Consider the following 13625-nt stretch of genomic DNA (forward strand, 5'->3'; position numbering starts at 1 on the left):
CACTGCCCAGCAGAACTTTCTGCAATGAAATTGTTCTGTATGTGTGCTAATGTACTAACCACACAGGGCTAAAGAGCACCTGAAATGTAACCAGTGCAACTGAGAAATATTTTAATCTTATATCATTTCAATTCATTTTAACTGCCACATGTGACTGTTAGCTGCCATACGGTGCAGCTTTAATCCCTCTGTGTGTAAATATATAAAGGGTTTGTTTAATGTGTCTCTTTGTTCACATTCATTCTTTTCAAATGTTCACTGTTGCCTAAAAATTCAGTTTTCATTATAAAACAAGCTTCTACATAGGAATGAGTTCACTTCCTCAGTGAAGCATATGATAGGGGCTAAATAGATAATCAATGTTTGATGAAAGAAGATACTTTACCAGCTCCATCTGAATCCTCTACCATTGGATTTATTTCTACCATGGTTGCATCATATTTCAGAAAAAGGTCATAAAGTTTGATCATGTTTTCTGCTGCAGAATCCACAATACTGGCTGGAAATCCCATCTTCTGTGCAAGCTGAAAGCAATATGTCTCTTTATTATAGGAATGCTGCGCAACATCCAATCAACATTAAATTGTTGCAAATAAATAACCTTTTAGTTTATCATTTAAATAATAAGCACAAATCATTTACAGTCAAATATTAATCACTACTATCTATAAATAGTTAAACAAAACTATGCAAAATCCTCACAAAGCAGGCAGTATGCCCATTTTACAAAGAAAGAGATTCTGAGAGGTCAAATGACTTGCCATTCACCTCAATTCCTGTTCTCGTGTTTATCCCATAGCCTCCATACTGCCACTGAGCCTTACAGCCAACCTAAACTGAAAAAAGAGGCTTATATTTTATTAAAACTACATATAAAAGGTAGACTACTAATCCTACTGGTCTCAAAACAATGGCCAAAATACTAACCCTATTTTACCTTTTAGGTAATTTATGAAGAATGTCTACCAACCAATGAAGACACATTTAGTAAAATGAGTATTATCCTATTCATTAAAAAATCTACTGAGCACCTAACAAATGCTAGATTCAAAAGTACTTAAACCTCCCTGGTGGCTCAACTAATAATCTGCCTGCAGTGTGGGAGACCTGGGTTTGATCCCTGGGTTGGGAAGATCCCCTGGAGAAGGGAAATATTACCCACTCCAGTACTCTGGCCTGGAGACTTCCATGGACTATATAGTCCATGGGGTCACAAAGAGTCAGACATGACTGAGTGACGTTCACTTTCAAGCTTCTAATCTAGGAGAAGAGTTCACAGTCTTGAGCAAAGATTTCTTGCTAAATATACCTGAAGAGCTTTTTAAGAAATACATACACCAAGGTCTCAACCCAGAGGCTGTGGTTCACAAGTTCTATAGGCTACCAAAGATCTATAATTTTTTAAAGTTTTATAAGCAATTTTGAACCTACAGAAGAAGCTACATGTATGGAAGTTACATGTCTCTTTTTTTTTTCATCCTAACTGCCACAGCTAGCTGCTCAGGAACCCTCTGGAGGAGTTTTCGCCTATTTTCCAATTGTTATCTAAAGCTACAATACATTTAACTTTTAATAATAGAAAATACTAAATTCTTTGAAAGTGAATGTGATTTTTCCAAGAAGTCAAATGCAAACAATTAAATACAAATAAAATAAAGTGGATGATCTAATTGAGAAATGCCATTTGGGGTTAAGACATTTCAAAAAAATAAAACAGTAAGAAAATTAAAAGTATTATTTCATTTAGAAAAGTTTCAGAGGTCACAATCTACTGTTTTAAATTTAAACATCTGAGAATTGCAAAAAAATTCTGATCAGAACAGTATGACATCAGTTTGTCTCACATTATACTGAGTAGTATTTCCATTCATCCATCACTCAAAAAGCTACAAACTTAGTAGATTATTCCTTCAAATATTGTTGTAAAGCAAGTGTTTTCTCTCTCATCTAAATTCAAGACTCTAGTTACCACTCTCATATAACTATCTAATGAGTCAAATCTCTGTCCCCTTTAAACATTTATACCACTCACTTGCCTAAATGACTTGCTTCATGCTTTATCAGGGAGTTCTCTGTATCAGTCAAAATTCCTGCTCTACTGTACTTCAATACCATTTGCTTCATTTGACAGTTTCCTGATAAGAGATGTTAATTTCATTCAAACTTTAATACTCAAACTTCTTTTTAAGATGGGTCACTTATTTTTTATAAATAAACAATTTAATAGCAATATACAAAACATTACCAAGCAACTTTCACACACCATAATTAACTTCATACTTAAGTTTTTGTCTTGGAGAGCTCTTTTTTTTTTTTTGCAGATTTAATTTTTTTTTATTATTATTATTTTTTTATTAGTTGGAGGCTAATCACTTTACAATATTGTAGTGGGTTTTGTCATACATTGACATGAATCAGCCATGGATTTACATGTGTTCCCCCTCCCGATCCCCCCTCCCACCTCCCTCTCCGCCCGATCCCTCTGGGTCTTCCCAGTGCACCAGGTCCAAGCACTTGTCTCATGCATCCAACCTGGGCTGGTGATCTGTTTCACCCTAGATAATATACATGTTTTGATGTTGTTTGGAGAGCTCTTTTTTGAGGGGGAATGTAATGAGAGGAAGAGGCACACAAGAAGGATGGTATAGAAAACTAGTGAAATTGCAAGCAAAATTTATTGTGCATGTGAATACACTGAGAGAAAGCCCAAAGCTTTAATCAGATTCTTAAAAGCACCCATAAAATCCCCCAAATAAAATCACTGATCTATCATAGGGATATATGAGACAGTGTCCCTACCATTCCATACAGTGTATAGGATATAAAGGGGGGACAGGAACATATTAAATGCCACCATGCAGATGAAAATCCAGAGTATGAAAAACAAAGCATTATCACTCCAGGTTCTCCAACAAATGAAAGAAAATGGATGAAAAAAATGAAAAAAAGGAAATCTATAAGCTATTAACAGAAGAAGACCTATGAGACCTATTAACCAACTGCAATGAAGGAACTTATATGGATCCCAACTCAAACAGATTCTAAGGAAAAAAAAAACATGAGACAACTAGGGAACTGGAATGACTGGGTAAGTGAAGATACTGATTTTACTAGGTATGGCTATGGTACATATAGTGAGTCTTTAAAAAAAAAAATCCTTATCTTTTAAAAATACATATTAAAATATTTATGGAGGACATGAAATAAAATGCCGTAGATACTTCTAAAAAGTTTCCATTTCAAATAAGATTTAACATACCCTGACACTCAAAAAAAATGTTTTCGAAAGTTTTATCAAGCACTTCACTTACATAAAGTTAATTCTCTTTAAGTGTTGCAATTATCCAAATAAAACCTAGAAATGTTTCAAAACACAACATACCCGGACAGCTTGTTCCTTTTTGATGCCTTCTACAATATCAATAGGCTCTTTAACTATGGCCTCGGGAGTCTCAGCAGCAACGTCTTCAATATTGACACCACCGTGAGAACTTCCTATTAATACAGGACCCTAGCAGGAAGGGAAACAGAAAAAACAGCTAGATTTTATTTTGGACCCATCAATAAAATCTTAAAATCTATTTATGCATACTATCAAACTTATACATCTGTCACTCCCCACTATTTTTAAACCCCCTTGAGAATCTATCCTGGCATCTCCTATAGTGTTCTTTTAAACATTCAATTGAAATAATGGACAAGAAATGAAAAGGAAGAAGAAGGCACTATCTTACCTATGAGGGGAAAAGGATTAAAAATATACACAAAATGTATACCAAACAATATAAACATACACTTATATGCAAAATACAACCTCTACATTTCTCACAAGAACTGAAGGGACATTAAAGTATTGTTTAAAGAACATTTAAAAAAATAATAGAAACAGTTTACTAATATTTAAAAGGGAAAGTCTAATGAACAAACCTTCTGATTTATAATCTCTAGGCTACTGGAGGTCAGTGAAAAAGAAAGCTATCTACCTTCAAAGAAGAGCTCTGGCTATTATCATGAAGAACATAGTAAGGTAAGACATAAATACTAACCAATTAAGTTAACTTTTGAGTCTCCTAAGATCAGTTAAGGAAAAAACCTTGAAGCAAAATTATCTAATAGATTTGCCAAACAATGCACAAAACTGGAAATAATCTTAACATGCAAAAATAGGAAATGGTAAAAACATTCTACTGAAGATTATTTAATGCTTCTGGAAAGGAAAATGATTCAGTAGTATTCTCTGGGGGGAAAAAAAAGGTACAAAACCCTAGATTCTATACTCAATTTTTTTTTTAACATAAAATGTGCTTAAATATGCACCTTCCCACTATTCACAGACACACAGAAAGATAAGAAATAAAACATTAAATAAGACTTCTGTTATTTTATTTTGTTATTTGTGTCACTATTTGGAGACTGAACAACAACATTTTTTTAAAAAAGAAAATTTCTACAGTGAATATACAATTCTTAATTCAGGAAAGAAAAAAAAAAAACCTAAAGACTAATTTCACTTTTCTACCCCAGCATCTAAATGTTTCAGTAACAAATTCATTTCAAGATATGAGGTAAAGAAATAATATTATTGGGTTGGCCAAAATCTTCGTCCGGTTTTTTAAGTAAAAATAAAAGGCACATTTGATCTCTATCAACTTCAACTGGTCTACTCGACCGAGCAGCACTATCCAATGAAAAATATCCAGCACAAAACTTCACAAACCAATTCTGACAAATTCACTCAGTCACAGCACCTTATGCATACATTGCACAAATCTTTTTTTTATTTCAGTTGCATTTTTACTTTCTTGACACAATAAAGCATAATATGCCAAAAACATTGCTTTTTTCTTCCATCTTCAATATTAAAATGGCTATACAAAAATTCACCAATTGTGATGCGTGTTTTTTTTTAAAGCTCACTGATCTGACAGCAGTTAGGTTGTGACAACACAATCTAACAAAAGTGTTTCAAATGTAAGCACTACCACAGCTGTCTTAATGGAAAAAACTGAATGAACCTCTTGGCCAAACCAAAATATTCATTACTGTTTGGAAAACAATACAGTGTTAAAAATCCTCAAAATACAGCAATAGCCAAAGAGATGCGGCTGGGAGTATTTATTATTTTTTTAAAGAGAGTTATTATACCTAGGCAAAAAAAGATTTTTAAAAAGTATCAGTCTTCAAGGAAAAAAACTGTGTGGGTGGAAGACTTATACTTCTCTGTACATCTTTGTACCTTTTAAATGTAATACTACATGACTAGATTTCAATATTGTTGTCACTGCTCAGTGGCTAAGTTGTGTCCAACTCTTTGTGACCCCATGGACTGCAGCATGCCAGGCTTCCCTGTTTTCACTATCTCCAGGAGGTTGCTCAAGTTCACGTCTACTGAGTTGATGATGCCATCCAACCATCTCATTGCTTGTCGTCCCCTCCTCCTCATGCCCTCAATCTTTTCCAGCATCAAGGTCTTTTCCAATAAGTCGGTTCTCTGCATCAGGTGTCCAAAGTACTGGAGCTTCAGCTTCAGCATCAGTCCTTCCAGTGAATATCCAGGGTTGATTCCCTTCATGACTGACTGGTTTGACCTCCTTTCTGTGCAAGGGACTCACAAGAGTCTTCTCCAGCACCACAATTCAAAAGCATCAATTCTTCTGTGCTCAGCCTTCTTTATAGTCCAACTCTCACATCCATACATGACTACTGGAAAAACCATAGCTTTGACAATACGGACCTTTGTTGGAAAAGTGATGTCTCTGCTTTTTAACATGCTGTCTAGGTTTGTCATTGCTTTTCTTCCAAAGAGCATGAGTCTTCATTTCAAGGCTGCAGCCACCATCCATAACATTTTGCAGCCCAAGAAAATAAAGTCTGTCATTGTTTCCATTTTCCCCCCATTTATTTGCCATGAAGTGATGGGACCAGATGTCATGATCTTAGTTATGATACACATAAAAGCAGTTGAAGACAGTTAAGTTTCATATTCTATGTTTCTGACCACAACTTAAAAAAATGACAGCTCTAGACCACAAGCTCAGTGAGCTTCTGAGGTTGCACAATACTCTGCGTGTTGTCACATATCAACAAGTGACATATCAACGTATCAACATATCAAGTATGTGAGGAAGGTAACAGAACCCTGAAGCAAATAGAAACTTTATGTGTGGGACTCTCCCAGACCGTGCCCTGTGCATCTCCATTTGGCTGGTTCTGGCTTTTAGCCTTTGGCTATAATAAAACTGTAATCACAAATCCAGTATTTTCCTAAGGTCTGTGAGTCATTCTAGCAAATTATGAACCTGAGGGATATTTCAGTTCAGTTCAGTCACTCAAGTTGTGTCTGACTCTTTGCTACCCCGTGAATCCCAGCATGCCAGGCCTCCCTGTCCATCACCAACTCCCAGAGTTTACTCAAACTCATGTCCATTGCGTCGGTGATGCCATCCAGCCATCTCATCCTCTGTCGTCCCCTTCTCCTCCTGCCCCCATCCCTCCCAGCATCAGGGTCTTTTCCAATGAGTCAACTCTGCACATGAGGTGGCCAAACTACTGGAGTTTCAGCTTCAACATCAGTCCTTTCAATGAACACCCAGGACTGATCTCCTTTAGGATGGATTGGTTGGATCTCCTTGCAGTCCAAGGGACTCTCAAGAGTCTTCTCCAACATCACAGTTCAAAAGCATCAATTTTTCGGTGATCAGCTTTCTTCACAGTCCAGCTCTCACATCCATACAAGACCACTGGAAAAACCATAGCCTTGACTAGACAGACCTTTGTTGGCAAAGTAATGTCTCTGCTTTTTAATATGCTATCTAGGTTGGTCATAACTTTCCTTCCAAGGACTAAGCGTCTTTTAATTTCATGGTTGCAATCACCATCTGCAGTGATTTTGGAGTCCAAAAAAATAAAGTCTGACACTGCTTCCACTGTCTCCCCATCTTTTTCCCATGAAGTGATGGGACCAGATGCCATGATCTTAGTTTTCTGAATGCTGAGCTTCAAGCCAACTTTTTCACTCTCCTCTTTCACTTTCATCAAGAGGCTTTTTAGCTCCTCTTCACTTTCTGCCATAAGGGTGGTGTCATCTGCATATCTGAGGTTATTGATATTTCTCCCGGCAATCTTGATTCCAGCTTGTGCTTCTTCTAGCCCAGCGTTTCTCAGGATGTACTCTGCATATAAGTTAAATAAGCAGGGTGACAATATACAGCCTTGAGGTACTCCTTTTCCTATTTGGAACCAGTCTGTTGGTCATGAACAGTATGAAAACGCAAAATGATAGGATACTGAAAGAGGAACGCCCTAGGTCAGTAGGTGCCCAATATGCTACTGGAGATCAGTGGAGAAATAACTCCAGAAAGAATGAAGGGATGGAGCCAAAGCAAAAACAATACCCAGTTATGGTGTGACTGGTGATAGAAGCAAGGTCCAATGCTGTAAAGAGCAATACTGCATAGGAACCTGGAATGTTAGGTCCATGAATCAAGGCAAATTGGAAGTGGTCAAAGGGGAGATGGCAAGAGTGAATGTCAACATTCTAGGAATCAGCAAACTAAAATGGACTGGAACGGGTGAATTTAACTCAGATGACCATTAGATTTACTACTGTGGGCAGGAATCCCTTAGAAGAAATGGAGTAGCCATCATGGTCAACAAGAGAGTCCAAAATGCAGTACTTGGATGCAATCTCAAAAATGACAGAATGAGGTATACTAGGAATCCCTAAATTTGTTGCCCGTTAGTCAGAAGTGAGGGTGACCTGGGAAAGCTAAATTTGCAACTGATGTCTGAAGTGAGGTCAGTCATGTAGAGGAATGAGCCCTTAACCTGTGAAGTCTGGCTCAACTCTGGGTACCCTGGTGTCAGAACTCACTGCAACACACATACACAGTTTAACAAAAGAATTCACTGCACCTTTCTGAAACTAAAGAAAAACACAGAAGCAAGCTCAAGTAAAGGGAAATGTTTGAAATTAAAAGTATAATTTTTACTTTCTCTACAAACTTCAAATGAAAAGGCATTCTTCATTTCCTCCCTAGAAAGGCAATTTATAAGTATAAGCTTTTACAGAGATCTAAAGAGACAGGGAAAAGTCATGCTACTGAAGTATAATATAGATGAATTAATCTACAGGTAACTCCCAAATATGATTTTATTCAAAAGAAAAGGTAGAATGAATAAATCTTTTAGAGTTTATTTGCACATTTTATTTTAGTTTTACTGTCCTTTTCTTCTCATATCTACTAATAAGAGAAGTGAAGAGCCACATAAAAGGCAGCACTACTGGGGGAAAATAGCTAATATTAAATTCTCATTAAAGTAATGATTAGATCTCTAAGAGTTGGCTGTAAGTGAGAGAAAAATCTAAAAAACTACATATGAAATTAAATATATAACAGAAAGTTAACTGCTCTTTGTACTAATTCCCTGACTAATTAATTAAACAGAAACCCTCAATCTGTAGCCAACTATTCAGAAGAAAGCTTACATAGGAAAATAAGAAAGAGATCTGTTAAAACAATGGCTGTAGTTTTGCATGTGGTCATGCCTGTTGAATGAACTGGTAATTCAAATAATCTGCTTTTTAACTCTGAAATTTTAGTGATAAATTTTCAGAACAGTAAGTTCTGGCAAAGAATTGTAATTTCAAATAAATTAATAATGCTATTTTCACATTCTTAGCCTAAATTTCTCTTTTCTTGTTGGTCTTACGAAAGGGTTTGCCTTAAAATGGAACTGAATTTAAAATTATATGACAAAGAAGCCACTTTATAGATCTCTTTTTAAAGAAATAAAAGTATGGAAAATTAACATTTAGAATTCTTGCAGCACATTTTAAATCTAATCCAAGGAAGAAAAAAAAAAAAACTGACAGAGTTAAATGTACCATTCATTTACAGCAGCCTGCAATGTTTTACTAAAAAAATTAAGTAGCAAATATGATTTGTTGAATTAGATTTGCCTCAGCCCAAAAGTGCCCAACAGGCACTAGGCAAATGTTAAGAAATCTGATTTTTTTAAAGTGCCAAAATACTGAAGAGGAACTTAAAATCAATTTTTGGGGGCACATCAACCCTATGGTACATATCTGCTCAGGCTTCCTTATGTGATACACACTAAAGAAGACCAGTAAAGCTTATGATTCATCTCCTGAAAACAGATAAGCAACCAAATCAACTTTTAAAGATGCACTGACTCAGAAGCATATGACTTTAACTCAATCAAAATGTGTTTTTCTTTTTAATTTAAATGGCTGACTTATTTTTGTTGTTTAATAGGGATTCCCAAAATAGTTCATTTTACCCCCAAAAGTAACACCAACCAACTCCACAATGGTCTAACATGATTGTATCAAAGTACATTATAATGTCTTTAGCTGAATGGCTCAACTAGTACTACTGAATTTTTAGCATGAATTACTACAACTATATATTACTTGTACAAACGATGTAAAAACAGTTTTCCTTAATAAGACTCTAAGTTCTCTGAAAATTCAAGTTCTTAAAATAAATTCAAATTTGATCATTTTCTCTACTGCTTTAACATATCTTTAATAAAACACATTTACAGTGTTATAGCTGTATCTTTAAAACATATTCAGTTTGCTACATTTATTCCCATCAAAATGAGCTACTCTGAATGTGCAATATAACAGGATTCATTATCTCAAACTGTTTAGGCACATGTATCCTGTTTCTGTCTATAACAAAAAGTAAAAAACATAATAACTAACAGAATGATAGATGTTGATATATAACATCACTGAAAAGGAAAAGAAAATGTAGAAAACATAAATGAATTTGTAAAAACATAATTTTTATCAATGTTTATAATATACAAGATTACTGTCATGGCATTTCTAAAGCAACTTACAAAAGTAAATTCTGTCATATGAAGAAACCTAGAGGTAAAGACATCACTTCCAAACAAAACAATGCTTTTTATCTTATATCCTGAGTGGGTTTTTACTACCATCTAGTGTCATACTTTAAGAAATACTTTCTTATAAAAATTAAAAGTTACAAAGACATTTTATAATATCACTCAAAAATTATTAGAAGACTTAATTAAATGTTTAAAAAAATACAGTATGGAAAACAGCTATTTTTTTAAAAGATGTTTTATATAAGAAAAGTGTTTCATGACTCTTAAAATTTCTGTCATATTACCAATTATATAATTTAGGGATGTTCTACATCAAATCTTGACCAGGGCTACCAAATATGAACTCAGTCTGCTTCAAAAGACAAGCTAGTTAGCACACAGATTCAGCTCATAAAACTTAACCAATGTACTCAAAAAGCCAGATAATTATACTATAAAATGACTGTCAACATCCTCTCCGAGCACAAGGTCTACAAAAGAAATTTCTCTTCCTGTGATGTCTTAAATTCATTGCTAGCATATTAAGTTCCATAAAGAAAACAAAGCAGGAAAAAAAAAAAAAAAAAGCAAGGCAGAATAAGGTTATGTTTCATAGAAGCATATTGTTTGCTACTGAATGTCTTCCTTGAACTTACCCAGTAGCAGGTCACTATGAAATAAACCTCAAAGTATAAAAATTCCAAAAAAAAAAAAAAAAAATTCCAAGAAGTTGAAAAAGACAAAGATGAAGCCAGGGGTACATATTTTCTTAGTGGATCCAGAAACTTTCTCTTTGGTTAGACTATTTGACTGTGCTAGAAGTTATTTTCTCAGTTTATGGAATCTAAAGGTGAATCAGAGATGATTTAAGCTGCTCTTAGCAAATTAACAATTTAGAAATTCTGTGGGTTTTATTTCAGCATGGTTTTACCTACAGTTCTTATTATACAAGATTCTATTAAGTTTTACGGCATTAATCATGTTGTTTTTTTAAACAAAAATATTGTTCTCCTGACATATACAAATAGATTATGGACCATATCTTTTTAATCTTTCCCATACAAACAGAAATAATAATCAACTTATGAAACTGAATGTAATAAGATCATCCTAAATGCATCATGTCTACAATTACTCACTTGAAATGACCTTTCCATTGTGATTGCAAAGTAGTATTCTCTCCTGGGATATCTTCGTTCACAAACCAATACTTGATTGCATATCCTGCCCTTTTCTCCTGTTTGCTTGGTAAACAACTTTTTCCCAATCATTTGTGAGGAAACAGCTTTTGCTTCTTCTGGACTAAAATAAGAAAAAGAACTCAAACTCTTTTCTCCTCCAAGTGAGATAAATATAAGCACATGACAGCCAAAACTTTATCTCACCTACTACTTAAATCTCAGTATTTTTATCAATTCAATAAGGGCATCTTTTATAATATTCATTATTTCTTTAATAGTGATGATTAAAAAAAAAGACAACTTACGAGAAAACTATCTTCACTCCCCCTTTGAGGCCACTTTCAAATGTTCCTTTTCCTCTGCCACCAGCTAAAACTTGCGCCTTTATCACAACATCTTTTGAACCTAGAAGAAAAGCACTTCTATTAGAAACAACACATGGAGCAGCACACAACACACAATACTTTGCTATTAAACATACATATTTAGCAATCTTATTATTAAACGTAGTAAATTAAAGATCCATTTACCCACAATGTTGAAAAATGAGGCACTCCATGTACATAGATTTTCTAGATTAGGACACTAAAATATTCACCACCTACAGATTCACAAACCTAAAAAAATCAGCCACTCATATTAAACCATTTCTTAAGCATACTGATAATAAGTTTACCTTTATTTGGTACTTTAAATATTAACTACTCTGCAAGGTACGAAATTTACAAAATTGAGAGTCAAATACCTTCCTAATAGTTTCCTCCCTCCCTACTGATATGTAAACTTGCTATCCTATGAAAATTTGAGGTATAAATGCTGCTTTGAGTAGAAATGTACCGTGACTTTCAGGGGAAGTTCCACTACTGATAACCAGTTCACGCCATCCCACTTACACTCTCCACCTGTACTGTTGTGAGGGGGATGATAGGAATTAAGGTAAGTTTATCCAAAGATTCCAGAATGTTATGCTTCCAAGTCTTTAAGACATTTTTTCAGAAAATAATCTGAATTTTTCTTCTTTAACAGGTAAACTGATCTCTTTTCCTTCCTTTTCTAACATGATGAAGAAAGTTATCAAACTAGCTGTTTAGCTTAGGTACTACTCTTCATGATCCAGAGCAACACTTTTTAGAGGAACATTCTGTCTCCTGAGACAGGCAGAACTTCAGAGCCTCCTCATTTTGCTTCTCATAGCATTCTGCCCATACTCAGGCGGTGCAGTGTTACCGCCTGAATCTGCAGAGTCCACCTGCCAGTGCAGAAGACAGGGTTTGATCCCTGGGTGGGGAAGAGCCCCTGGAGGAGGAGATGGCAACCACTCCAGTATTCTTGCCTGGGAAATCCATGGACATGGGGAACCCGGTGGGCTACAGTCCATAGGGTCTCAGTCAGTCATGACTGAGCACAGATGTGTGCTCAGTTACAGTTACAGCAGCGTAACACCACTATTACATTATGAAAAACAATTAACCTTTGAGGTCAAGATTAAGGACACTGTCATTTTGTTTGCTGTATCCCCAGCACAAAGAGGTCCCTGGGATATAACGACCACTCCATAAATGTGTATCTGAATAGGCTAAAGATGAGAATTCTACCACCAGGAAAGGCCAGTCTCTAACATGCATATACCAAGCCAGATGAGAGGGCACCCTCACCTAATCAAGGAGGTAACAAATACAGATTGTGATCAAATAAGAAATGATCAAAAGTTTACACTGGAACAATTACTACAAAATGTTTAGACTTCCCTGTTAGCTCAGCTGGTAAAGAATCCGCCTGCAATGCGGGAGACCCCAGTTCAATTCCTGGGTCAGGAAGTCCCCTGGAGAAGGGAACAGCTACCCACTCCAGTATTCTTGGGCATCCCTGATAGCTCAGCTGGTAAAGAATCCGCCTGCAATGCGCGAGACCTGGGTTCGATCCCTGGGTTGGGAAGGTCCCCTGGAGAAGGGAACAGCTATCCAAGCCAGTATTCTGGCCTGAAGAATTCCATGGTCTGTATAGTCCATGGGGTCGCAAAGAGTCAGACATGACTGAGCAACTTTCACTAATGATATGAATGTGTTCACACTGGAAATGTACACAAGTCAGAAGACAACCCTGTGCGTCAGTTCAGGCAGTGTTTTTTTAAAAAGTCCTTTCTCACACTCCACCAAACATTCAGTCAGGAAATCATACTGGTTCCACCTTCAAAATATATCCAGTCTCTGGACAACTTGTCATCACCTCCAGTTTCGGCCCTGATCCCAGCCACCAGGACCTCTCACCTAGATTACTCTCATCCCCAAGAGGATATTCTTGGCAGCAGCCAAAGTGAGCATGAAACTCCTCTACCTAAAACCTTGCACTGAATGCCCACTTCCCAGGGAGTTATAGGCAGAGTCCCTACAATGGCCTCAAGACTCCGTGTAATCCCCCAGAACCCTTGCCCTTGTATCACATCCTCCTCACTGTTCACACACCAGCTACTCTGGTCTCTCTGGTCCTGGGCATGTTCCTGTCTTCCTTCAGGATCTGGCTCCCGGCAACCTCTCTCCCTGGAATACTCTGCACACAGGTATCCATTTAGGAAAGGTACCC

The 13625-nt window shown here is 36.2% G+C and overlaps 1 protein-coding gene across 1 annotated transcript in view; it reads right to left on the minus strand.

Annotated features, from left to right (window-relative positions):
• Window positions 1-13625, minus strand: part of SUCLA2 (succinate-CoA ligase ADP-forming subunit beta) — a 41319-nt gene that overhangs the window by 15445 nt on the left and 12249 nt on the right. The window contains exons 3-6 of the mRNA XM_020876520.2: window positions 11351-11450; window positions 11004-11166; window positions 3383-3511; window positions 386-524 (exon numbers count right to left, since the gene is read on the minus strand). Coding sequence (XP_020732179.1) covers window positions 386-524; window positions 3383-3511; window positions 11004-11166; window positions 11351-11450 — 531 coding nt within the window. The remainder of the gene's footprint in view (window positions 1-385; window positions 525-3382; window positions 3512-11003; window positions 11167-11350; window positions 11451-13625) is intronic.

The sequence above is a fragment of the Odocoileus virginianus genome, chromosome 8, assembly GCF_023699985.2.
Source record: "Odocoileus virginianus isolate 20LAN1187 ecotype Illinois chromosome 8, Ovbor_1.2, whole genome shotgun sequence".
Lineage (NCBI taxonomy): Eukaryota > Metazoa > Chordata > Mammalia > Artiodactyla > Cervidae > Odocoileus > Odocoileus virginianus.